The following is a 26,654-nucleotide window of genomic DNA, read 5'->3' as shown; positions in this document are numbered from 1 at the left end:
TTTAACAAATACTATATATTGCTAAAGAAACTTGACAAGTAAAGTTAGTAATGATGACTAATGATTATAAAATAAATTCTGTGGCTGAAATTAGTTAGTGCTGTATTAAATTAAGTGATCTTCAATCTTAATTAAACAAATTTTTGTAATCTAATCATGAGACTCATTCCACTGAGAATTTATTTAGGTGCATTCTCTTGGCCAGGTTTATAAGGGGACCCCAGGATGTCAAGGTCAAACAAGTGGACAGTGGTGATTATTTTTTATTACCCACAATGGACTAGCTTAACAGATAAGCAGAAATTCGTGGCTAAAGATTCATGATTGCAATATATTAATATTCACAGGGGAAAAAAGTTTGTTACATGATCATTCTTGAACAAAGATAACGATGGATTGTTATGCTCATAGGGTCAGATGTATGATTTAGAAGAGTTAAGATTCGTCTTAAGAATAGTTCATAAAGATTTTGACAAAAATGTCACCGGCCTCAAAGGGACACGTAATGGTGGGGAAGGAATAGAAAAAATGCAATAGCAAATTTTAATATGGTGAAAAAACCAACTTTGCTAGTGTTTGAAATAATTTAACATTTGCCATTTTATAAGATTCTCATGAGCCATCCTCGTACCGTTTGGGGAGTGATACAACTAGTTAGCCATATTCTTGTCTTGTGTTTAACATAGTCCAAGGTTGAGAAAATGGCCAAATCAACAATAGACAAAAAATGCAACCCATATAATATGCATCATAAAATTTTGAACTGTCTTTGAACACTAAACAAGAGAAGTGGTGAGAAAAACATGAAGAACGAACAAAAGAAAGATATCTGAAAGTAAATAGCAGCATATATTGTTGAACTGAATTTTCTTTATTCTCTATAAAAATTGACCTGAGATTTTTTTTACAGTGAAAAGTTACAGATACATTCTTTTTACAAGAATATCATGATCCCCCCCCCCTCTTCCCTTCTCTTTCCTTCCCCAATTTCCAGACTCACTTGCAGAATTGTAATAAAAAGAAATTCTGCAAGTAATAAATTACAAATCCCCTGTATAATTTTCTTTCACAAAAAAATTTCATGATATTATATACTCGGTTATCATCTCAGTGGAAAACTTGAGTAGCGTAGTATTCACTTTCATTAAAAGCAGGTCTTAGACTTTCTTGACACATGAACTCCAAAGGAAAAGAAACAAGATGACCCCTAACTGATGTTAATCTCTCCAAGGGATCCGTGTTCTTGATATTTCCATCATCGTAGGATTCTAAGTTTTTTGGGGCTATTCCTAAATCAATGGTTGTGTGACCAACTTTTTCTTTCCAAAAAGCCACGCTTTGTCTGAAAGCAAGTCTGCAACAAATGCAAGGTTTCAAATGTCAGGACAAAACAATGCAAAAAATTCACCCATTAAAGACGGACAAATATTATCACCAGCTTACCTGGTGTGAATCAGATCATTAGGCACGCAAGAAAAGACATCCTGATAAATTGCAGTATTTGTCTGTAAAACGTAAACAAGGACAATTATCAGTACTCTTGCAATAATTACTTTCAAAAGACTAAGTTCCATGCAATGAGATATTCATCTAAAAGTCAAATTATAAGGATGTCACTTAAAGCACCAGGATTCATATAAAAATCATTACAGGTTAAATTACAATTAAATATTAACATTTTATCTTTCTTATTACCTTTGCGACTGTCATCCAAATATCCTTGTAAGTAGACTCAATAACTGGGTCCATTATTTGATTGACCTGAAGAGAAGGTATTAAAATAGTCATTACATATCAGGCACACAGCACAACTACACTCCAAGGAATGGAAAATAACCAACCTCTCCTGCCGGGAGACCCAGGTGCTCAGACCATAATGATAATCTGAGAGTCAAAGAAAACTTTCCTGCTTTCCAAGGCTTCCCGTCCATATAAGAATCAATTAACTCTCTGTCTTCTATAACTACACCAATCTGAAAACCATATGTGGGACAATTGACAGAAGGTGATGCAATCAATTATATGCATTAATATATAGCTTAAAAGGTTAAATAGAAATTCTAAAATGATTAAAAATTGCAAATAATAATTGACACCACCTAGCGGGAAAGGACTAGGGTTTTTATTGTATGCAAATAATAACCTAAAGATTAATCAACAAGTAGGAGACACAAATTGGAAGGAAAGAAATAGGATGTTGGCAATAAGAAATCCAAGTTAGTTGAAAATTACAAATTTTATTTTGAGGAGCTCCATATAATTTGTTAACATCACAGAAATGTCAGCTGATAATAATGAGAAAGAAATTTGAAGTTATATATGAATACGAACACCAATCTAAATTTTGCAGTCTTCCCCCCAAAGTTTCCAATAAAATGTATAAATACACAAAAAGCTAACTAGATATCAACTATCAAGTAACCCACTCCTATATTGTAGATTACCATTAATGAGAATTATCATCAAATCAGAAACAGTGTGCGAGAGTGGATCGTACATTCAAACCTCCAATCAAACTTTTACAGCATGAGAAGGGAAAACGCATAGAACTTTACCTCAGAATCTCTGGAACCAAGTAAGCTCCTATCATTAATATTAGCCGATCCAATCAAACTTACACAATCATCAATAATCATGATTTTACTGTGAACATACACCTGCAAAAAAGTGTATATCATTAAGCTGCCTACAGTTACTTAAGTATAACAACTATGAAAGACCATAGATTAAAAGAATACCTGGCTGGTTGCCACAGGACCACCGTCAGAGAGTCTACCATAAGACCTCAGGCCGTAAAATGAGATATAATCATGTATTCTTGAACCAAGAAGTTCGTAAAGATTGTGTAAGATAGAATTCTGCCCTCTGCAAATAGTTCGATACTGCCAATGCATTATGGCTCTCACAGATGCTGCACCACTATCATCAAGGCCCCCCTATATAACAGAGAAGTAAGTCCAAAATTCAAGCAAAAGAAATATTTACTCGGTTGAAATAGGAAAAACAAGACTAATTAGAACCTGGAAGCCAGGCAGGAGAGGTATGACAACTATAACTCTGAAAGATTTTTTGTCATTGTAAGCTCGCATAATCCGTCGATGTAAAGCTTCTAAAACACGATTGCGTATCATCTCATCTCCAGAAAGACCTGAGATAAAAAACTGATTCTGGAACATGTTCCCAAGGACGAAATATAACAGTCAGAGAAAGGTCCAGACTCCAGTGTAGATACTTTTCGAAAACTGTATTCAAATTGAAGGATAAAGTTTGTTTAATACCTCAATGTAGATGAAGTATTCAGCTTTCTCAATAAGAGAGCAATAAGCATTGTGGATGCTCTCCTCATTTTGGCTTGTTCCAGCAGACCATTGACTGACACTCCTAATGACCTATCAATTAAAGACTATTTTAATGGTGGAAAATACAATGACCAGTTCAAAAAAAAAAAATAACAGCATAAAAGTGAAAAGAAAAGAACATAATAAATTAGATATTATAAATATATAATGCATCCTCATTAAATTCAACTTTCCAACAAGATGTGAAATATGACTGGTCACGACTATATAACTAGGTCAGTTAAGCAATACGAACTATGTACCTGACAACGGCAGGAAGCACGAGGACCAATTTGTCCTGAGTCACCAGCAAAACCTCCCTGATCACCCCGTTCTTGTGTTTCCCACCATTCTCGATCTGTATCTTGTAAATCAACATGACCCAATCTATCCGCAGACTTTTTTTCATGATAATGCACAGAACCAAGATCATCCACAAAGCCCTTCATTGGTGTATCTAGACCAACTGCTGCAGCTTTGTCCTTTCGAAATGAGAAAGGAAGACCATTGCTATTCTTTCTTGGCTTGTCAATGTGATGTAAAAAGGAGATCAGCCCATTAGGTTTAGGGTTTCCTTCAGGAGAAGTCAACCCATCAGACTCTTGAGGCAAAAGTAGAGGAATGTCTTGATCTTGGGAAGATGAGGAAAAAGAATCTTCTCTCTTGATAACTCTCTGGTTGTCAGTGTTCTTGCTTTCAATCTGTATCTCGCTACTTCTTCCCAAGTAATGTGGAATAACCATATGATGCTGAGGCATAAGTAATGGTATTGCTTGCTCATTTGGGGCTTTGCTCCTCTGGTATGAAAAATAAAATAAATTCTTGTTATGAATATAGGAATAGGACCAATATGCATCAAGCCTTCAATGCAATTGAAGAAAGAGTCTAACCTTTGCATAATTCCATCGCTGAACAAAGTGCCTAGCAATGTCACGACAAGGTGGTCCCCAAAGGGCACAATGAACATCATGCCAGGGCATACGAGGATATTTTTCACGTTCCAATTCATCTTTCATAGTATCTTCCCATGAATTTGGTTCAGATTCTCTGCCAAAAATGAAAATGAATATATGAATTATGTCCAACGAGATAGGGCGAGTATATGACCAAGTGATGACGAATGACATATCTTAATTCTTAACACATACCAAGCGCAAATCCAACTAATAGTTTTCTTTAGAATATCTTACATATTTATTATTACATATAATGAATATAAGGCAGAATCAATAACAAGCAATCTTAGGAAATAATTTAGGATTGTATATCAGTAAACATTGATTCATCGACATTAATACACGCAAAAGAATTCAGAGACAATGCATGGGCTATCGAGACAATTTTATCCCAATTCAAAATGTGTTTGGAATTCTCAATTTATTGTTAATATAGAGGATTGTTTTTAGGGTTCTAATGGGTAAGTTTTAATCTCATGTTACACATCAAATTCAAAATCTTATCAAGTCTAGTCCCACCTCCCAGGCCCCGAGGATGATTCATTATCCATTATGTATAATTTCTAAGAAGGGTTTGATAGACAACTCTATAAGTAACTGATAAAGACATAATGTATTGTATAGGTTTAATTAACTGATAGACAACTCTATAAGTAACTGCTGATAAATGATTGATCAGAAAGAAACAACTTTTTAAGAAAATGCTTCTTTAACAGCAGATTTTGTGTTTCTAGCCATCAACTGTCCCATGAAAGTATTTATATTCTTTCGCCAAACACTTCGAAAGATTAAAACAAGTATTTTTTTTTCCGAAAACTAAAATGACAATTTTAATGATTTCAGAGCACAGCAAAATAGTCCCATACATAAAGCTTCATTGTGATTTTATTTTCTATTCACAAAACTTACCTTGGGTTATAATAGTCCTTTCCAGGCCACATTACAGGAGGGAAATCCCCCACTTTATGCTCAGGTGTGTCATAACGACCAAAGCATAAATCCAGACCTCCAATAAAGCAAATATGGTGATCAACAATGACAAGTTTTTCATGGTGTGACCTGTGTAAGAAACCACAGAAGTGCAGTATAATTTATATATAGATAGATAGATAGATGTAGGGGATGTATCTCATGAGAAAGGAGATTTTATGTGAGAACATGAGAATAAATCATGACCCTTAGATTCATGAACGGTCCAGATTAAAGCAAATTAATAGTCGTGTGATCACTTAAAAAAGTCATGACTTCATGTTTTAATCTGGACCGTTCATGAATAGATCTAATAGTCATGATTTATTCTCATGTTCTCACATAAAATCACCTTTCTCATAAGATACATCCTCGATAGATGATTAGATGTATATATATAATTTATTCATAAAACCAAAGATCAAAAAGAATGTTTTGGGTAATTTCATACCACAGGTAAACACCAGTAGAAAAGTGGTCAGGATAGCGTAATACCCTCACATTCTCATGAATGCTAAGAAGCTTTTTCTTGCTATAAACACTGTTGATTTTCAAAGCAAGAGCCACCTCTTTGTAGAGCAGAATATAAATCTATATTAAAAAAAACATTCATCAAACTCATGACACTTCAATGGAAATAAAGCAATTCAAAGTTGAAACATGCATCATCCGGGAGGCATACAAGACAAATGAGAGCTTGCAGGACTGGTGAATTATTGTAATAAAATAATTAAATTAATTTATCTTGTGGGTTCTCCCCATTCTGACATTAGAAATATTTATAAAATACTAAATTCTATAGCTTTATGTACCGGCAATAAATGTTGTGGCTCAACAGACAGTAAAACATATTCTGGAGCCACTTTTTCTAACATGCATTTGAAAGATCCCAACAAGCCATCACACCCTCTCTAAGAACCTAAACCCATAGATTGACATGCATATGGAACACATTATAAATGTGTGTACAGTTACATTTTAAAGCGCCCCATTATGAATTGAAACATCAGATTCTTTTAACAAGTTTCAATAATACATTAATAACATGAACTCGACTCCTATTTTTGAAGTGAGCATTTCATATTCATAGCAATGACTCAACTTTTAAATTAAAAATTAAAAAGTTTGATTAAAAAATGAGCAAATAGAAAATAAGGAGAAGAAAAAGAGACAACAAAATTAACTTTGTTATATCTAGTTTCTACAGCAAACTATAGGCCAATCTCCTAGGGCATAACATAAAACATACACTATGATGAATGAAGATTACAAGGGCAAGTCACTCAGAGTTCAAACCCTCATGTCAGACGCATGGTCACGCGCAAACATATTTACAGGTCCATATGAGCAACTCCATTCACTTCAACCACACTTATTAATTCTCTGGGAGGATGGGTAATCCCCAGAATAGCTATTTATGATACTATGCAATTTCTACATGGGCTTGAAGTCAGATCACATGTTGGGCCAAAAACCAAAATTAAATGCAAGACGATTTGTAACAACAAAACGAATTTAGGCGCAACAACAGGGAACAATCATTTACCTGAACCCCTTGCTTGGCTTTTGCTTCCAACAAATTATCAAGCCTTGCTGAAGTGTGAGCGTGGAAAGGCCGCCGTAGATACAATTCTGGGCACAGCCACCATCCACAGATAAATATCTGCATGAATCTATCTATCATTTATCATAACTTGAAAACAATCATTATCTTTTATTTTGACAAGAAATAATTATCATGAAAATAGGCTTGAATGTTATGGACTGAAAAGACAAACCTCTGATTTTGCATCCTCAATTGAAGAAGCAATCGCATCAAATGCTGCTTGCCCATCCACAAACCATTGGGCTTGACTATCATCTTCAATTAAGCCTCTAGGAGGAGCAAAAGAACCATAGCGGTGAGGATGACACCAGCCTTCAGGAGGCCTGAGTCCAGCATCATTAATTGCAGCTACCCAATCTTTAACTTTACTACTACTTCTCACTCTAATTCTAATGCTCCGAAGTCCACAAGTAACCTAAAGTATTCAGTTAAGTGTTAAGAAAGTATCATTCTTTGTCTATCACCATACATCCGCTAATAACTAGTATCATATTAGAATAACCCTCATTTTGGTGCTTGAAAACAACACTTTGGTCTTCGAAAGATTATTACATCAGTTTGGTCCTCAAAATGGAAGTTTTATTATGTTGAAGTCCAAAAATTACTGTTTACAGGGATCAAATGATATCATCCAATGATCAATTTCAAAGACTGAATTGAAGGCTTACTCAAGATTTTTAAAATGCAGAGACAATAAGAATTGGCGTAAAGGAACAACATAGATAGAGGAACACCCCTTTCACCTTGAATGAATGGCGTAAAGGATTCCGCTCCTTCATTTCGCTTGCTAGTGATAGACGACCATCCCCATTCCTATCTGAGGCAGGCAGTACATCAAAAACAATAATGTCCAAGGGCTGTGTATCAGAAGGATCTGCCAGCAATGCCAAGAATCCAGGTTTTAGTACAGCCCACACCTGTACATAAAAAGAAAGGAAAGTGCTAGCTATAAAGTTCAACTGAATATAAAATAAAAGATATTGTGAAGTAATTAAAATAAGGGGAAAATGCATCCAACCACCCTAAACTTCATACTCTTTGCGGGCACCATTAATTTTAATTTTGTCCTAATTAATCCTTTTATTCATTATTAGTAAGAATTTAAGGATTAATTACAGTGAGATGTGAGATTTTAAAATGTTTATTTACAAAAAGTATCAAGTTTAATGTCAATTTATTTTCCTAGAAGGATCTATTAAAAGTCCATGGTGTCTATTTGCAACTTACCAAAAAGTTAATAGAAGGATCTATTAAAATAATAGTAAGACTGTAAAAGTTTAAAGATTATTTGAGATAAAATAAAAGTCCATGGTGTCTATTTGCAAAAGACACAAAGTTCAAGGTATATGCTATTTTCCCTTAAAATAATACCAATAAAGTTCCAGGTCCTAAAATACCAAATTGTTGGAGAATTCAAAGCCCAGGTAAATGATTAAAATGGCAATGGGGGGCTGCTTTCAGATAGTAAGGATCCAGTAATTAGCTAGTAAGGCTTAGGTTTGGTTCCAATGCCAGTAATGACCCCTTAGTAGGCATTTGGTAAGTAACACTGCTACTGTTTGCAGCATGTAGCATTGGAATGATATAGCCTCCAACTTCCCTAAATGTTTTCCAACCAAAACAAAAAACGACCCCAACATATATCTAATCTAATACAGAAGGTGAACTCCCCTATCTGTCTCCATTCATACCTTCCCCAAGTACCCAATTTATTATTTTCTTTTATTATTGAAAAGCAAGGAGAAAAGTACCGTTGTAACTTCATAAAATAGGCCCACTTCCACATTCACATCTCATATAATTAACAAACTTCCAGAACAAGGATAGTATATTAAAATTAATAAAGTTAAAAGTTCTCATTCAGATCTAAAATATGGAAAGGGAGAGCATGCATCAGAATTTTTTTAGGCAATACTATAGGTTTCCATAGCCCATAGGTACTGTATTAGTGATTTCTCATGGCACCGAGAGATCATATATGTTAAGTATATATTTGCATCTGACTTCCTTAGTAGTGCATAAATATAACATACTAAAATATTTAATTTATACATTTATCAAGAGAAACCAAGATGCTTCAAAAACAGGATTCTTTACCTTTTGCCAGTTGTCATTGCAACAACTAAAACAGCTAGACATACAACACTTTCTGGAATCATCATCTTTTGGAATTTTAGGCAGATGCTTCACCATTACATATTCTTCCTTCAGCTTCGGGCCATATTCAGGTGAAAAAGACAACATGGATACTTCCAAAAACTTGCAAACCTAGAGCATCAAATTGCTTATTGTTAAAACAAGTGTATAGCGATCAACTGAAAGCACACAAACTCAAAAAGTCAATTGGAGAGGAGCATACATCCAACAAAAAACTAATAACAAAACATAAATAGTGGTCATGCACTTCAACTGAAAACAAAGTATGTTCAAGTTCCAAGGTCCATATCATATAATATTTGTTACATGTATTAGCCAAAAGAAGTGACAATGATTTGTTACAATTCAAGCCTAAAGGACACAAAAGGAAGCCCAACGCGCAAGACTCGCAGTCTCAAAATTTAGTCCGGCAAAGAGAGGTAGAGGGAGACAAAAAAGAACATGGGAAAGTATTGTTAAAGATGATCTTATTATCAATAATATCCCTCATAATTTAGTTTTTTATTGAGCTCAATGGCATAGTCAGATCCATATAGCCGACCTCACTAAGTGGATAAGGCTTTTGTTGTTGTTGTTGAATAGCATGATCAACCCCATCTCGATGCACATTTTATTCATTTCATATGTTAAATTAATCAAATTACACTTTGTCCACCCCTTAATATCAAACATTTACATTTATGTACATCAATGTGTATGAGATACTTGAACCATAACAGAGAATAACAACTGTGTAAAAGCAATAATTTCTATGAAATGATAGGTGTCTATTTTCAAAAGCTCGTGCATAAAGCATACCTCTCGAGAGTTAACTAAACTGATATTTCCCAAAAAGTGATTTAGATACCCTTGCATTGCACTCTTTGCCCTGTCTGCAATAGACTGCTGCCGTCCTAAAGCCGGTCGTATAATTGGTAGAGCGGCACTTGATGGAACATCTCTGTACAAAAAATCAACTTACAGTCAATTAAGGCCAGAGTAACATACTGCAATTATAATAGTGCTCCCATCAAAGCTGCATGTTGAGGATCACCTGTTTTTAGCACTTTCATCTGTATGTAAAGGAACCGAATCCTCATCAGCGTCATCATCATCTTGCACCATAGCAGTGTGTTCTCCAATTCCTAGATTTTGAAGCCATTCTTTAACCTTTAATATAATGTTTCAGTGAACATTACATTAAAATCCAAACTTTGTTATATATGCATGATTGCATCAAATAATACAACAGATGTACAAAACCACTCATATTAAGCAATCAATAAAAAATCAGAATCAGTATAAATAACACTACTTACCTGCTCTTGCTTCTCATGAATTTCCTCAAAAAAGGCACGTTTCTTTAAGGCAAAATGCAAAATAAATACTTGATGAGCCTTCTTCACAAGTTCCCACTTGAACTGGAATGAAAGTGAGAGATATATAAGTATCCTCCATAAAGAAGGAAGACTGAACGAAATAAACAAAAAGCAATCTTTTTAAACCAACGAGGTTTCTCACATCCTACTCCTAAACTCAAAAGCATCAGGGACACAGACAAGGACACTACTTCTTTGCTTAGGTGGGGAAAGAAAATGGGTAGATTTTGTATTTTTTTTAGGAGCGATGAAGATAGCGAGAAAGAGTACTAGAGTAAACCCTATACTTGTTTTGGTTGGAAAGAAAAGTCAGTAAGAAAAAAAATTGATTTAATGTCTTATTCCACTTTGATAAAATGAAATGAATCAAGTAGACCCTATACCCTTATATTAGATAAGAGAGATAAATACATAGGTAAAATTGAAAGGAAACAAATTGTCATGATACCTAAGTTCTACTTCTACTGTTCTACACCATTTTCTGCCTTCCTCTTTGTTCTCTCTATACAACCAAACAAGAGAAAATGATGCAATTGCCCCCATTTTGTCTCCACCCAATTTCCCTGCTCCCATTTTCGCGTGAAACATAATGTACAGGTGTAAAAACATGGCTCCACTGCACTTATACTACTTTGTTCACCTTCTATAGTACAATTTCTTACTCTCACTTCAAGCCTAAACAGCTGCAATGATGGTACAAAATGCAAGCAATAGGAGAAACTTTTGTTTAAAGGTTAAAAGGAAAAGTCCAAAGATGTAAGCCTCAGTAGCAGCTTTTGTGGAAAACACAAACAAACTGCAGAACTATTGCACTGTGCATTTCTTGTTCTATGATTCAAATTCAATCCCTATGATACTCATCAATCATCATCGCTTATTGTACACACAATTGAATTCAGTGCTTGCAATCAGACATCAAAATTGAACAAGAATTCGACGCACCTGTTTGTACTGAACCTGAATTGTGTAAGAGAGTTGCATGGGGCTAATATCACCGGCGTCAGGACGAGAAACGGAGACAATTGTAGCTTTCGGCAATTCATCGAAAATCCGATTAGGCTCAGCACCTCCCTGCCGGAACGACGGTGCCGGCGAAATCTCTCCCGGAGCCGGAGGCGAGGGCGGCGGCGACGATTTCATTTGAACATAGCGGGGGCCGCCAGCGACCATTAACTGCTCCGTCGCCATGAGAAGTTGAATCGCCGGTTGTGGTTTTGGATCGAAATTGAATTGAGAGAGAGAAGAGAAAACAAACACGCTGGCTGGTGAAAGCTTGGTTTCGTGAGATTAGGAAAATACGGTATGTGAGTTGAACTGTGAACAACGTCAAAACACTAAGCAACTTTGATTTCTTCACTGGCATTCTTACTTTTCTTTTTTCGTTTTTTTTTTTAATAATCAAATAATGTCAAAATTGATTTTTTCTTCAAAATTTTCAATTATTTTTACAACATGGTATGGTTGTATATTCTCTCTTATCTTGAATTCGAAATTATACTCTCATTCTTCTTAAAGGAGTTTGTTTGCTTATTACTATACACCGACACATTATTGGTGTGCAATAATCTATGATTAATGGTTAATCACATTTTAAGATAGTGGAATAATTTTGTATATTTTATTTATAAATAATAATATTGATCTATTAGAATGAGGTTAAGTAACTCTTATATACGTCTTTGGGTTTTCCAAGATATCTTCACAGCTTGCGGTCATGAAACTAATTATCTAAGACTCAGAGATCATATTAAGTTGGTAGGCCTCTCCCAACAAATGTTTCTCCATACACACTATTCAGAGATGAACCATGTACTATAAGCTTAAAGAGTTCAACTATCTAAGTATCAGTTGTGCTATATTTTGTTGGTCCTTTAAAATTGAAAAAAAAAACCTAAACTAAAAAACTGCAGTCAAACAAATTTTTTCAACCAAAAGAAAGTCTAGAGTCTCTAGAAGTTGTGCTGCATAACGCATTAACAATACTGCAATAGGTGGCTAACAACGCAATTTCAAAGCCACCATAGATGCCCCACGTGATACTTCTAAATCAAGTTTCATTTGAATAAAAATTTCTATATCTATTAATATTAATTCAATGTTACTTTCAAAAAAATATTAATTCAATGTTGCCATATAGTTTTTTAGATTTTTTTTGTCATGTTTCATAGATATATTGTTATCCGTAACAAAAATGATATATTATCATCCTATAAAAAAAGATATTGTCTTTTAAAAACGTGACACTTCTGAGTTTTAAATTTAGTTTTGTTGTTTCAAGAAAAAAGTTTTATTTGAAAAAAACTGCTATATCTTTTGATATTAAATTCAAAATCTATGTATGTTTTGCCACGACTAAACAATCATGTGTCGGGTCTCCAAGTATTTTTTTTTTGTTTTTTGTTTTTTTGCTATATTGTATAATTTGAATGGGTCTGAACTCTGAAGGCTGCTAAGTGGATTTACTATTATGGGAAAACAAGTGTTGCAAGTCAACTGGACCTCGTGTCTCTGAATTAGATGACGCATTAATTTGATTGAAGTTGTTTTCTTTGCTTTCTCTTCATCTCATTGAATGAATGAATATGGCTGAACATTTTTTTTTCTCCTTTGGTCACCAATTTCCGCGGGGAAAGAGGTCCAATGTGACTAATTTGACTCGGATACAGTGATGTCTCTGACCACAAATGTTTTTATTTTTTTACCTTAGAGGGGATCGAACTCGGGGCAGAAGCTTAGGTGAAATCCCTTAAGGAAATGCACATTCACCACTTGTGCCACCCCTTGTAGTTATTTTATGGCTGAACATTTTGTGAGTTAATGAAAAAAATTAATAGTTTAAAATAAACTAATTGAAAAAATGACTTAGACATACAAACTCTCACCTCTCTAACTTTTTTTATTAGGTACTCTAAATGTGTTATGTTAATCACTGTGGTTTTTCCTTTTTCTCCTCCTGCCATGACATGATGAGCAGGAGAGATCACCGTAATCTTGTTCTCAAAGAATCTAATCTCACATCATGCCTCAATTTATCGAAGGTTACTTTAGTAACGTTTTCTAAAATATGTGTGAATTTTTGCTGAAAATAAAACATTTTTTAAAGCACAATTAAATAATAAAAAAATGACGGAGAACATCTCATTCAATAATTTCTCAAAAGGTTGAGTACATGAATTTTATTATGCAAAAGTAAACTAATGTCCTGACCTTTCTGAAGCCAACAACACACGATAGACTTTAGGAAGGTACCAAGCCCTAGAAAAGTAAAAAGGAACTCTAGCTCACAATTTCCAAAATACAAACACAACTCTTACCCACCGAACTCAGAGTCCTCTAGCATCGAACGCTACGCCAAGAGCATCCAAGACGAGGGTCCTCATCCTCTGCTCATGTTTATCCCATAGCAATAGGGGTAGCAGCAGCATTCTCAACAGTCACCGACTCTAGCGAGGTTGTTGTGTAGAACTATGAACCTGTACCTGGGGTATACTAAGAGGCATCAGAAGAGTCTATCTCAAGTGAAGGCGTCATATCTGCATCCTCCACAGGTGGTACAAAGCGAGAGGGGGATATGGCATGTTCAACACCCTTGGTAGCCCGTCACCTTCTTCAGACGTCCTTCCTTAGTGTAGCTCGACTCCCGGATTTAACCATTGTACACGAGAAAGTGTTGCTAGATTCATCACATATTAATTATTTTGGGACGGAAATTATGGTGGGAGGAGAGGATGATGGAAATCGTCAGCGGCAGGATCAATCATGACGATAGAATAGGTTGCCGGTGCATAAAAGAGTGGCTAGGTCGCTAGTTTCTTCATGGGTTACTAGTAGCTTATCAGTTTGGGAAAAAAATGTTTCACTCAATTTATAATTTAGATAAACTGAATTCACCCTGTTTTCAATTTAGTTTCTTAATAATATTGGGATTGTGTTAAAAAAAAAAAAGCAGTACCATCTTTTCAGTTTTTCACTCAATGTGTGTGCGAACAGGTTATTGGGTTTAGAACATTAGAATGTGTACATTGGGCCTGGCCCAGATTATTTTTATCTATTATATCTGCCTATGAAACCAACATTGACCAAAACAAAGAAACCAACAACCGTTGACAAAAAACAAAGAAACCCAAAACCCAAAAATGTGTGTGCAGCGAATTAGTAGAAACATTACCAATCTTGACTGTTTGTGTTAATGACTCATCAAAATTTTAAAACATGTTCACTCTTAATTTTACCACTAGGATGCTATTTTAGTAAATAAATAAATAGAAGTTTTTTGGTAAATAAAAAAAACTAAAATTGCTTCATCTTCATTAGGTAATTTTTGAATGCTAATTTATGCACTGTTGACAAAAGGGGTTGTCTAAATGACCCTTGATAAAAATTGGGTTGAATCACCCTTTGATGAGGTGTTCTAATAGTATTGTAACATGTGTTTCTATAAATTCCAACACATTTCAATATTCTTTTTATTTTATATTTTCATAATATTCATTTTATTAAATAATCTATTTACACAATAAACCAATCAATTAAGATAATAACACATAACTCCTTTTAAAGAAAAACCCTAAGAACCCTTACGACATTTTGGAAACTTGGTAAGCTCTGCCATTTTTTTCTAACCTGCGGCCAATCTGCCATAGCCGCAACACTAAATGGTTATTTTGAACTCACTAAATGGTTTTAAAATATAAGAATAATTGTCATGTGGAACAACAATTGAATCAATTTTTTTAAGTTTAAGAAAATAATAGTACTTCAATTTGTTATGTCTAATATAATTCTCATTCGACCATATCAGTACCGCTTTGCAAGTGTTCCAGCACGGTAACAATAATTGAATATGGTATCAAGCTTAAGTTTTGTATTTGAGATTAATTTTGGCGACCTCATTGATTGTCTTCGCCAAATCTCGTGAATGCCTTCAATAAAGAGGCCAAGCAGAAGAGAGCGATCAAAACATATTCTAAAAACATGGAAGAATTGGGATTAGGGTTCTTAATTATTTCTTTTGGAAAAAGGAGTTATGTGTTATTATTCTAATTAATTGGTTTATTGTGCAAATAAATTATTTAATAAAATGACTATTATGAAAATATAAAATTAAAAGAATATTGAAATGAGTTGGAATTTTTAAAAACACATGTTATAATATCATTGGAACACTTCATTAAAGGGTGATTTAACCCAATTTTTAACAAGGGTCATTTAGACAACCCCTTGACAAAAACATAATTGCTTCCCATCTTCTTCATCTTCACCTCCCTCATCGAGTGCCCATCATCTTCACCAACACCATCAAACTCTGTCCCAGTATGAATTGCGCTAACCTAAACTTTTCCCCCATTTTCTGCAACTTAATTGATGATGCCTCATCTTGTCAAACCTTAAGCTTCTACTACAAGTCATTACCCACAAGTCCACAACCGTACCCATCCCAAACACTTACTCATTTCATGATATATAAATAGAACCTGCCCATATATAATTCCCCCCCCCCCCTCCCCCCTCCCCCCTGCACGGGAACTCACATTCTTCTCTGGAACATACGCCCTAACACTTACTTGGCTGTTGAACACAGAATGCTATTTCCTTACTGATTACATGCCTACTTAAAACCCGTTTGTCTAATATAGTTCACATTGTTTCACCATAAATTAATTCACAAATGGAGAGAACTCAAACTTGAATGAATTCAGGTTGCATTTTGGTTAGCACGCAAGTAGTCAAACAAAACTTTGTTTCAGACTACAACAACTAGATGGTGCTATTATGGCTGGGGAGGGTCTACTTCTACTCCAAATGCTTTTGGTGGAACCAATAAGCCCCACCACCTCATCAATATTATCGGATAGGGATATATTCTACTAGAAACGTTGAATGTGTTTGAGCCTCAGGTTACATCTCTGAGGAGATCTCTACAGTCAATCTAGGCCTTGATGAGGGAGCAACATGGTGGCCGGAGCCTTCAAAATCTTTCATGTCTCTACAGATTTCTTCCTTCTAAAATTTTACTAATATACATATTCCAATCTATCATAACCCCTGAAGATAATATACAATTAAATATCTGTCTATAGAACTATAGATATACACAAAAAGCTAGTGAAGTCAAATGGCAGGTGATAACTAACAAAACTAGTGGATAGATATTTAGGAAAACACTATTTGTTTGTCATACAGATTTATAAATCTGAGATGACTTAAAATAGCTAGTAAGATTAAATAATTAACTAGTTGCACATACATGATTGTCAATCAAGCCTTTTCTAGATAATAGATTAATATTCTAGATTACTTGTCATAACAAGCATGATTAAATTATCAATTAATTAATTAAACATACATGATGATGATATCGACAATCAATTAGCTTGTTCTAGATAGTAGACACACGAGATTCATTCATCAACTCCACAATTCTGCTGAACACACTTCATAAACGACAAGCACCACATCATATGCCACATATTATACACAAACAACACACTTACACACACACATATCTACCATAAACATGCAAACGCCCCTTACCTACCATTATTTAGTCATAATCACAATCATAATACGATGCACCAAAATGAAATCATCCAACATGTCACCGTCCAACAAAAGAAAACAGCAGAAACAAAGAACACAAGTAACTTAGTTTTATACAATCACTAAATCCAAGAAAGTTTGGAATATTAATTAAGCTCATAAGGAGACAAAACACTCCACTTCCTAGTAAACCGGGTGACGGTTAGTCATGACGACGTCGTCAAGCATCCACAGGTCCATGAAATCGCTCTCCCACTCAGCATCACCACCAGGCAGAGGCTCAGCCTGGGCCTGGATCTGGGCTTGGGCCTGGACCGGCTCATTGTCGAGGCCCAAAAACCACTCAATGTCAGAGATTTGCAGCTTCAGGTTAGGCTGATCCTCGAGCCCGGTGGTGATGATGGGTGCGGAGCTGTCAGAGGACCCGGTGGTGGTGGTGGTGGGCCCGGAGCTGCCGGAGGAGCTGTACTCCGGCTGCTCAGGGCTGAGGCAGCGTTGCTTCTTGGTAGGAGGCGGAGCCGCCACGGTGTCAGGGAAATTGAGCTTGGCCTTGTCACCGCGGATGCGCTTGGCGGCTTCGTCATAGGCTCTGGCAGCTTCTTCGGCGGTGGGGAAAGTGCCGAGCCAGACACGGACACCCTTTTGTGGGTCCCTTATCTCAGCGGCCCACTTGCCCCATGGCCTCTGCCTGATTCCTCTGTACACGTTCTTGCGAGCGTTCTTCTTCCCTGCACCACCAGAACCCACCACGCTTTTCTTCTTCTCACCTTTCTTGTCACATCCTGCCACTGCCACATAAAAACATCATTAGCGTCATCATCACGTGACCACACTCAGAAAATCTTCAGAATATTAAAAAAGTTAGTAAATATTTTTTCCAGTTTTGGTCCCTAGCTAATAGCTATGAATTTTCTGGAAACAAGAAAGAGCATGTGACATGTTCAGGATCACCTCAAGGGTTTGATTAATTAAATATTTAACACGTTTCTCAGGTTAAAAACTCCAAAGTTATCAATTTTACCTTTTTCTAATCTACCCCAATTTTCAATTCCTATGAAAAACGTGAGCAAATGAAACATTGGCTTACTAATGTCAAAGTTGGTGAAAAAAGCTTCAACTTTACTTCATTTTTTCATTCGAAGGCATTCACCAAATACCACCCCCTAAAAAAAACTAGTTATCGATCATAGCCAGATGAATCACACAGAAACAGAATTTCACATACATATGATAGTCCAAGTTAAGTAAAAATGATGATTTTATACATGATCAACATGTGGGTAATCTAATGAGAGAAAAAAAAAACATTTTTTTGCCGTTTCAAATAAGCATGACATGCTCATGATGAAGAAGTTGGGTGAGAAAAAAGTTAGATAGGAAAAGCACTTTGTGTGAAGAAATAGATATCTACATAGAACAAAAATTGATAATGGTAGGTAAGAAATCAAACCTTTTTGGTCAGGGACTTGAATCACATCATCAAAGTTGAGGGGTGGTGAGGAGGATTTGGAAGTTGGGGTGGTGGAAACAGCAGCACCAGCAGAAGCAGCATCAAAGGCAGCAAAATCAGAGAAAGGATCAAGCTCAGACCATATCTCCTGTGGGGCAAGGTTGCGGCCACGCTTGACAGCAATGAAGTCTGAGATGATAGCACCTCCACACATGTCGAGAGAAAGAGAGAAAATTAATAGTACTTGTCGCTGCTATGATGATAATGAGAGCAATGGGGGGAAGAACAAAGAAAATAAAAGTGAGAGAGAACGTGTGTTGCAGTGTATCTATCTATCTATCTAGATTTATATATAGCACCAGTTGCTTCGGCTTATCAAATACACTGCACGTTGGGCCCAGTGGGCCCATGATCAGAACTCTGCATTGTTTTGATGATCAGACGGTGGAGAGAGAGGGGTGGTTGACGTGGCGAGATATGGTTGATTGTGATTAAAGACGGTGTTGTGATTTGCGGTGAGGATGCAACGCAGCGTAGAAGATTAGAGAAGAAGAGACAAGAATTAACGGCACAGAGAGAGAGGTGAGAGGGGTGGGGTCCACTTGAAACGAGGTACTTGTCATGTCACCCCTGGGTTTTAGCCATATTCACGACTTTAGCCCAACGTTGTAAAGAATACTTACGTATACACGAGATTCGCGCAAAGGTGGTGGGTCTCTCTCTCTTAAGTTTTTTTTTTTTTTTTAAAGTACAGGCCATTATTCATTATTATTATTAAATGAGTATTTAATATTTTTTACATCACTATTTAATAGTTTTTTTCTTTTTGAAACACTATTCAATAGTATATTGACCAAAAGAAAAAAGAGTATATCATCAAAAAAGAAAAAAGAGTATTTATTGTAATAAAAAGAACAAAAGGATAGAGTTAGAGCTTATTTGTTTGCAGTTTTTTAAATAGTTTTCAATAAAACCTGCTTGATATGATATGTTTTCAAAAAATGTTTTTAAGAACTATTTTTATTTTCAGTTTTTAAAACTAAAAAATCAAAATAGCTAAAATATGTTTTTAATTTTTAGTTTTTAGATATCAGCTTTCTAAATGTTGGAAAATATGTTATTCAAACTGTTTTCTTCTTCTGATAATTGTTTTTAAAAATTGTTTCTGAAAATTGTTTTAAAAGCTGATAACTAAAACTGCAATCAAACAGACCCTTAGTCTCATTTGGTAAGATCAAACTCCACTTCATTTCATTCTTACTCTTAGAAAATAAACTTAACCTCACTTTAGAGGTGACATTTAGGAAAATAAATATGGTTGGCTAAATGACCTATAATAAAATTGGGTAAATAACTCATGGTCCTAGGTGTACCAATTATATTTAAAATAAGTAGAATAAATTTTTTATATTTTATTTATTAATTTATTTATAAATAATCATTTTGGTACAATGGGATAAGGTTAAGTACCCTCATGCATCATTTAACCAACCCTTATGGCTAATAATTAGTTGAAAATTAATATTATATAATACTAATATAAATATATTAATATTAATATCTATACTAATATTATATAATACTAATATTAAAAAAATTGAATTGAATTTAGCTACAAATTCTTGTGAAAATATCATAAATTATTAACTAAATTTTAGTGATTGAATTTTCTATCACTAAAATATTCATCATTAATTTTCTCACTAATATTTTAGCTACTCTTTTAGTTACTAATTTTGTGATAAAAATTTCTCTCGTTAAATATATCAATCACAGAACCTGCTACAAAATATGAATAATACTTTTCTAAACAGTATATGTGACAAATGTTTTTCATTATGATTATGTCACTTTTCCCATCATTAAAATTATGACTTACCTTACTTAACACTGCAATGTTATCACTAAATCTGAATTTAAGCGTTAAAAAAAATAACTTATGATATTTTCACGAGAATTCACATTTAAATTTGCAAGTATTATAAGTTACAGGTTTATATATGTCACAAATTTCAGTCCCATAAACACCTTTACACCGGCATTTGTAGACTGTTGAACAAGCTGTTGTGAATGTTCTTAAATTTGAAATGCGATAACTAGGAAGGAGATGAAGACAATGAACTTATCGGCCATGTTCTCTTCATGTTTCACCTCCTTGGACAAACCCACTACCTGTGAGACCCACCTCTACACCTGAAGCCACCACACCCTAGAGCGGCCACACTAATGAATTGACCATCGTGCCCCTACTGTCGTCGTCGTTAAGTTACGATTATCCTCCTTCATTGTTTTTTGGGTTAAACCTGAAAACCGTCCCTGAACTTTAAGCGAGATTTGATTTCCGTCCCTCGCCGGAAAATCTTCCTAGCGCCACCCTCAGACTCTCTTTTTTGTTTGGAAACCGTCCTTGCCGTTAAAAACCTCCGGCCGCCGTTGCCAAGTGTCCGGTTTGGTCTATGTGGACATGCCACATCATTTCATTAAATGACGTGTTATTTTTTTAAAAATAAATGAAGAATAAATTTTTTATTTCTAATTTAGCCCCAAAATTTTAACTAATTAAAACTCTAACCCTAAAACTAACATTAACCTACTTCATCTCCTAATAAAATCATATCAAAACCACCCATTTCATCTTTATTGATATTCATATTCAATGATCTTCATCATCATCTTCACCATTAAGAACAAAAAACCCAGAATATAAATTTAAAAAATTTAAAACTAAAAAATATATGAATGTTCATTATGTTCATCTTCATCTTTTCCATCCAAAATCCAAAAAATAAAAAATCAATTTCAGATCTAACAATCAAAGCACAAAATTAGTTCTAAAACCACACTTGTCACTGCACTTGTCAAAGAACAAAATCATATCTAAACCACACTTGTCAGATCTAAACCACACTTGTCACCGCAAATCCCACAACTCAACTCCTTAGCACTCATCAAATCGCCATAAACATCTGTGTACGACGCCAGCAACTCCTTAGCACTCGTCAAAGCTCACATTCAACGAGTTCGGCGTGGCCACAACACGAATCCCATTAGGCGCACCTTCCTCAACACGAATCCCTTACACCTCTCCTCCTCCTCCTTCTCCGCACCCCCACCGCTTCCCCCAACGGTCGCGCCGTAGTTGATCAGACTGCAGCTCTCCAAGAAGAGGAAAACCTTGCAGAGAAGCGTAACATCACCCACCAGCGATTTTCGAACCTCGGTGAACGTGAGCTTCCTAGAAGGGTCTTCCCTGTACTCGTCCTTGGTGAGGATCCGGGCGGCCATGAGGGCGATGGCCAATTTCTCTTCCACCGCGTTCTCCCCACGCAAGGCGACGACGATGCCGGAGATTCTCTCGCCGAGCTTGCTCGATTTCCCTTCCCTCACTCTCAGCCCTGTCACTCCGTTAAACGACGATGCTTTGAAAGTCTTCATCATCGCCTTCTTTGGGAAATTCTTCATCAGATCGCCATAAAACCAAACGAGAACCAAACGCTCAGCCCAATCGAGTCCCCTGCCAGCGGCCACAACCATTGTCTCTCTCTCCCCTCTGTCTTCGATCGAGCTTTGGGTGTGAGAAATGAGGTTGAAGATGGTGAGGACTGAGGAGGGCTAGGGAATTCACGATTTTGGGTTTGGGTTTTGTTGGGAACTTTAGTTGTATTCATAGTTGGAAACTTTGGGGTTGTCCAATAGCGCTTGCAGGGTCGTGGAAAACCAAAGCTTGCTGAGGAAGATGAAAGAAGAAGCTTGGAAGGAGAAAAGCAGAGCATTAGAGGAAGTTGAAGAGTAGATCTGAGGATTTTTTTTGGGGTTATGTTCTTTTTTTATTGCAGATGTGTGTGTTATTTATTTATTTGGTTATTTTACAGTCAAATCCAACAAAATCAAAGCTTTCTGGGTTTTTTTAACACCATGAAGAAGATGATGAAGATCATAAAAGAAGAAGATGAAGATGATTCTTGAATTTTAGTTTTTTAATTAGTGTTGATTGTTAGTTTTAGGGTTAGAAGTTAAGTTAGTTTAAACTTTGGGGGCTTAATTACAAATAAAAATATTTATTTTTTATTTTATTTAAAAAAATTAACACGTCATTTAATGAGATGATGTGGCATGTCCACATAGGCCCAAAACTGCCAACTGGGCACGGCGGCCGGAGGCAAGGACGGTTTCCAAACAAAAAAGATAGCTTGAGGGTGGCGCTAGGAAGATTTTCCGGCGAGGGGCGGAAATCAAATCTTGCTTAAAGTTCAGGGGCGGTTTTCAGGTTTAACCCTTGTTTTTTTCTTCATATCTATCTCTATTTTCTTCTTTCTTTGATGTGTTCCCTCCGTCCTCTCTTTGTCTCCTCTAGTTGTTGATGTTGTTGTGAATGACCAATGGTTTGTTTCATTCTACTCACGGTCTTCTTTGTTTCTTTGCCTTGGTTGTTGCGTCATGCGTGAGAGGATCAATTGTGATGTTGTGAACTAGTTTAGGTCTATTGGGGCTTGAATCCCTCTCAATTGAAAAACCTACCCCGAGATCAAAGTACCTCCATGCATCCCACCAAAACCTAGCTAACCCAACACTTAGATCTGGGTAAGAAGCATATCAAACTAGTTATGGGCGATGAGGTTGTGATTGTGACCCTGAAGTTCCAATAGCCCTTTTCGCCTAAATCTTTAATCTTCATCCTCACTACAGTCAGTGGCGGAACTAGAAATTTTAGGAAGCCTAGGCAAATTTTATGATTAAGTCCCTAAATTTGGCATTTCCTTATAAATTTGCCTTTTCTCTAATTTTTTTTTGGGCCAAAAAACCTACCTAGTCCAAAGAAATTTGTATTTTTTTTACTTTGAGCCAGGGCATTGGACCTACCAAGCCCTGTGGTAGGTCCTCCACTGACTACAGTGATTGGTCGAAGATGGACGTGGCGGTGCATACGATGGAGGCGACGATGGAGTGTCAAACATGCAAGATCACTAAAGGATATTACTGTCAAAACAAAACATAATCAAAATAAAACTAATTACAGAATCAGAATATATACATGCTAATTAAACTTGGAATGGGTAGCCAATATTGACTTTGTCATTCCATCAACAGTCATAACAACATTTTGCACTAGTGCGAGACATGAAAGAGCACCTAATAAATCTTAGGGATTTTGTTAGAAAAAAAGCACCTACTTTAAGTACATCAAAGCCCATGACTACAAAATGTCATGTCATATCTTTCTCTTTTCTATTGGATTAAAATATATATATTAGACTTAGATTGTATGAAAGGAGATTCAATGTTCTATGAGTAACAGAGCACATACATGCATGAGGATCGGAGGCGCAGTTTTTCTCCTGGCTTGGTCTTTGATTTAATATTTGGCTTAAAAGCACTTTTGTTCCCCCACAGTGGCGGATCCAGGACCCGGGGTCAGGGGGTTCAATTTTTTTTTTCAAATGAGCACATTGATAAAAATATAATTAAAAACATGTGATTTTTTTTTGTAAGCAAAATTGTATTAAATAAGAGTATTAGGGGTACTCTAACTTAAGGGATACAAGAGAATAATTACAAGGGAAGGAAAGGTAAATAGAAAGAAAAAAAACAGAACAAGCAGATCCAAGATCAGTACAGAAAGCAAAAATCGATCCTACAACCAGTGAATTATGCAGACACAAAAAGCTCCCTGCATTCTAAATCTCACCTTCCCCTGCCTATGCAAAAGTCAATAAAACTCTATCACTTTAGGCACAAGACATAACACATAAATACATAATAGTAGTTGTCTAACAGCATCAGCAATTAAGAAATCAAAGCCAAGGGTGCAGATTTGGCAAATTTCACAAGCATCGACCCAAACAATATCTTGGGTTAGACATCCAATCATATGTTGAGAAAACAAACCTCTTCTCATTTGTGCCAAGTCAAAAATCTTTTCTACATCCTTATCACCGTTTCTGAAAATGATTTTGTTTCTTGAGAGCCATAGAATCCAAACCAGTGCATGCCACACAGATTTTGCACCCCTCCTTTGATTTGCTGTCCAAAATTCTCCCCTAAACTGTAGGAAATGTGCTCAACACGATTCCGGTATTACCGATAGTATGCCTAGCCACCTATTGCATTTCTGCCAAAAATCACTTGAAAAATCACTCTCACGTTTATTTTTATTTTTTTTGGAGAAGAAAATGAATGTATTGATTCCTCAGGCTAATAAATTATTAGTAATAATACACAAGAAATTTCAACAACGTTCATCCTTCCCATGAAAGCTAACAATAGCATGGAAAAATAAACAAAATAACTTAAGAACAGCCGAACAGGTGCTATAATATTTGCAATGGGAGGTGAAGGATGAGTGAGAGAATAAAGACGGTCCAGGTCAAGGAATTCCATTCTTTTTTTCAGTCCCTTTCAGATCTGAAGCATCCCTTTCTGCTTTCTGTGCCCTCCTTTCAGATCTGAAGCATCCCTCCCCCTCACTCACTTGAGAGGCGCGCGGCGGTGGTGGCATGGCGTGGTGGTGGGCTGGTGGCCGGTGGTGGGCTGCGTGTGTGCTTCAGTGCTTGTTGACGGCCAGATCTAATGAGATTGTGAGAGAGCAAGAGAAAGACTGGGTGAGGGGCGTGACTGCGTGAGTAGCCTGTCTGTTTGTGAGAGAGAGAGAGGTACAAGTGGGGTTATGGGTGCAAATTAAAAATCTCAGGGGGTTCAAAAAAAAATTAATACAGGGGGTAAGTAGAATTTTTTATTTTTTCAGGGGGTTCAACTGAACCCCCTCACTCCTATGTGGGTCCGCCACTGTTCCCCCACGAATACACTTTGTGCAAGAATGGTCCCCAAACTTTAAAAATAGCACTCTGGGTCCCCCACGTTATCCTTCGTCAACAAAATTGGTCCTTCCGTCAAAAAACTAACGGTTCTAGGGATAAATATGTAATTTTCAAAAAAAAAAAATGAAGAAACCCAGGAAATTCCTCCTCTTCTTCTTCCACCATATTCATCATTTTCTCTATCATTAAACCCAAAAACCCAGAAAAATATGTAATTTTCAAGATCTAATGAAGATGAAGAAGAAAGATGGAGATGATGATGAGATGAAGAACAATGAAGATGATGATGAAGAAGGAGCATGATGATGCATATGGAGAAGATGAAACTGATGCAAATTCATTTTTTTTTAAAGAAGAAATCTGCCACACAGGATAGTCACACAGGATAGTCTCTCTCCTAATAAGCATACACGTCAATTAAAATGTGCCACATATGATAAAAACGTTAGAAATTTGACGGAGGGACTACTTTTGTTAACGGAGGGTGACGTGGGGGACTCATGGTGCTATTTTTAAAGTTTAGGGACCAGTCTTGCACAAAGTGTATTCGTGGGGGACCAAAAGTGCTTTTAAGACTTAATATTTCCTTCTATCTTAATTTAATTTTCACGCTTAAGATATTAATGGAGTTATCCTTCACAAGAAATAGTTGTTGAGAGATTCAATTGCAAAAGCAAACTCGATAGTATACTTTGAAGCATGCCGTATACGTATGAGGCAGGTACGAATACGTACACAATGTACCTAGCTAGTTGCTACTAGGACCAGAAAATACCGTAAGCATGAAGATAAGATAATGGTTGTGAGCTTGCAATCAAAAGAAGAAAAAAGAAAACCCCCAGAAGAAAACAAAGTTGCTGAACCTTTCATATCGCCTTATATGTAAGCTGTATGCGCAAATGGTGATGAGTAGAGTACATCTTGATCTTGTACTTTAGTCTCTTCCAATTTACTTATAAAAAAGTGCAAGCTTTATAGGCAAACTAATTAATAGTGAGTTGGATAAGTTGACAAGTACGGTCGTTTCGTCTTAGAAGTTTCTCAATTCAATTCTCGCTATTGATGAGAGTTGTATTGGCCGACGATTTGTAAATACTTTTATACGTGACCTATGATTCTGAATACATGTTATGACCTGTGATGGTGACGAAACCTAACTCACCGAATTAAACTTCTAATCATCCAAAAAAAGTAATGGTGTGTAGGGTTTAAAAGGGTTTAAAGGACATAGGGTAAAAGTAAATAAAAAATTGTCTAGCTTAAGACTCTTGGAAAATAAACGTGCAATTTTATAGTAGTCTATGAAGATTGTGACAGTCAAAAATATATTTTTATATATTGGCAGATTGTGAGAGTCAAAAACCGTCACATTTCATATCGATTATTGGTTGACTTGTATCGTATGTGTACTAATCATTATCCATATAATTCATATATGTATGTTAATTATAAATTAAATGAGTTG

At 35.9% G+C, this 26,654-nt stretch overlaps 2 protein-coding genes across 3 annotated transcripts; both read right to left on the bottom strand.

Moving 5' to 3' along the window:
• Positions 1-898: 898 nt before the first annotated feature.
• LOC130723100 (phospholipase D zeta 1) lies at positions 899-11,723 on the bottom strand. Of its 2 annotated transcripts, XM_057574032.1 has the most exons (20): positions 11,327-11,723; positions 10,325-10,426; positions 10,060-10,175; positions 9,825-9,966; positions 8,967-9,137; positions 7,613-7,786; positions 7,042-7,284; positions 6,810-6,926; positions 5,715-5,854; positions 5,204-5,353; positions 4,229-4,385; positions 3,602-4,135; positions 3,279-3,389; positions 3,021-3,167; positions 2,739-2,936; positions 2,556-2,657; positions 1,842-1,973; positions 1,696-1,761; positions 1,444-1,505; positions 899-1,354 (listed from the first exon to the last, which is right to left on the bottom strand). In XM_057574032.1, exons 1-20 carry the CDS (start codon positions 11,570-11,572, stop codon positions 1,108-1,110), a joined length of 3,357 nt encoding a protein of 1,118 aa, XP_057430015.1. In that variant the 5' UTR covers positions 11,573-11,723; the 3' UTR covers positions 899-1,107. The 2 variants fall into 2 exon arrangements, with proteins under 2 accessions (XP_057430015.1, XP_057430017.1); XM_057574034.1 differs by lacking the exon at positions 11,327-11,723 and having other exon boundaries at positions 902-1,354; positions 10,060-10,150.
• A 5,201-nt stretch (positions 11,724-16,924) lies between these two features.
• LOC130723455 (ethylene-responsive transcription factor RAP2-3-like) lies at positions 16,925-18,714 on the bottom strand. Its single transcript, XM_057574521.1, has 2 exons — positions 18,375-18,714; positions 16,925-17,712 (listed from the first exon to the last, which is right to left on the bottom strand). The coding sequence occupies exons 1-2, from the start codon at positions 18,586-18,588 to the stop codon at positions 17,108-17,110; spliced, it is 819 nt and encodes a 272-aa protein (XP_057430504.1). The 5' UTR covers positions 18,589-18,714; the 3' UTR covers positions 16,925-17,107.
• Between the last annotated feature and the right edge of the window lie 7,940 nt (positions 18,715-26,654).

This window comes from Lotus japonicus, chromosome 6, assembly GCF_012489685.1.
Source record: "Lotus japonicus ecotype B-129 chromosome 6, LjGifu_v1.2".
Taxonomy (NCBI): domain Eukaryota; kingdom Viridiplantae; phylum Streptophyta; class Magnoliopsida; order Fabales; family Fabaceae; genus Lotus; species Lotus japonicus.
The sequence above is the reverse complement of the archived record's forward strand: the minus strand, read 5'-3'. Positions and strand labels throughout refer to the sequence as shown.

What these genes read in the sequence shown, in the direction of transcription:
- LOC130723100 (XM_057574032.1), bottom strand. Translation starts at nt 11,572, where the DNA reads ATGGCGACGGAGCAGTTAATGGTCGCTGGCGGCCCCCGCTATGTTCAA. An exon ending in AAGGACTATTATAACCCAAG is followed by an intron (nt 4,386 to 5,203) that starts GTAAGTTTTGTG and finishes CATTTTTGGCAG; the next exon opens with AGAATCTGAACCAAATTCAT. An exon ending in AATGATCTGATTCACACCAG is followed by an intron (nt 1,355 to 1,443) that starts GTAAGCTGGTGA and finishes CATTTGTTGCAG; the next exon opens with ACTTGCTTTCAGACAAAGCG.
- LOC130723455 (XM_057574521.1), bottom strand. Translation starts at nt 18,588, where the DNA reads ATGTGTGGAGGTGCTATCATCTCAGACTTCATTGCTGTCAAGCGTGGC. An exon ending in TCAAGTCCCTGACCAAAAAG is followed by an intron (nt 17,713 to 18,374) that starts GTTTGATTTCTT and finishes TTTATGTGGCAG; the next exon opens with TGGCAGGATGTGACAAGAAA.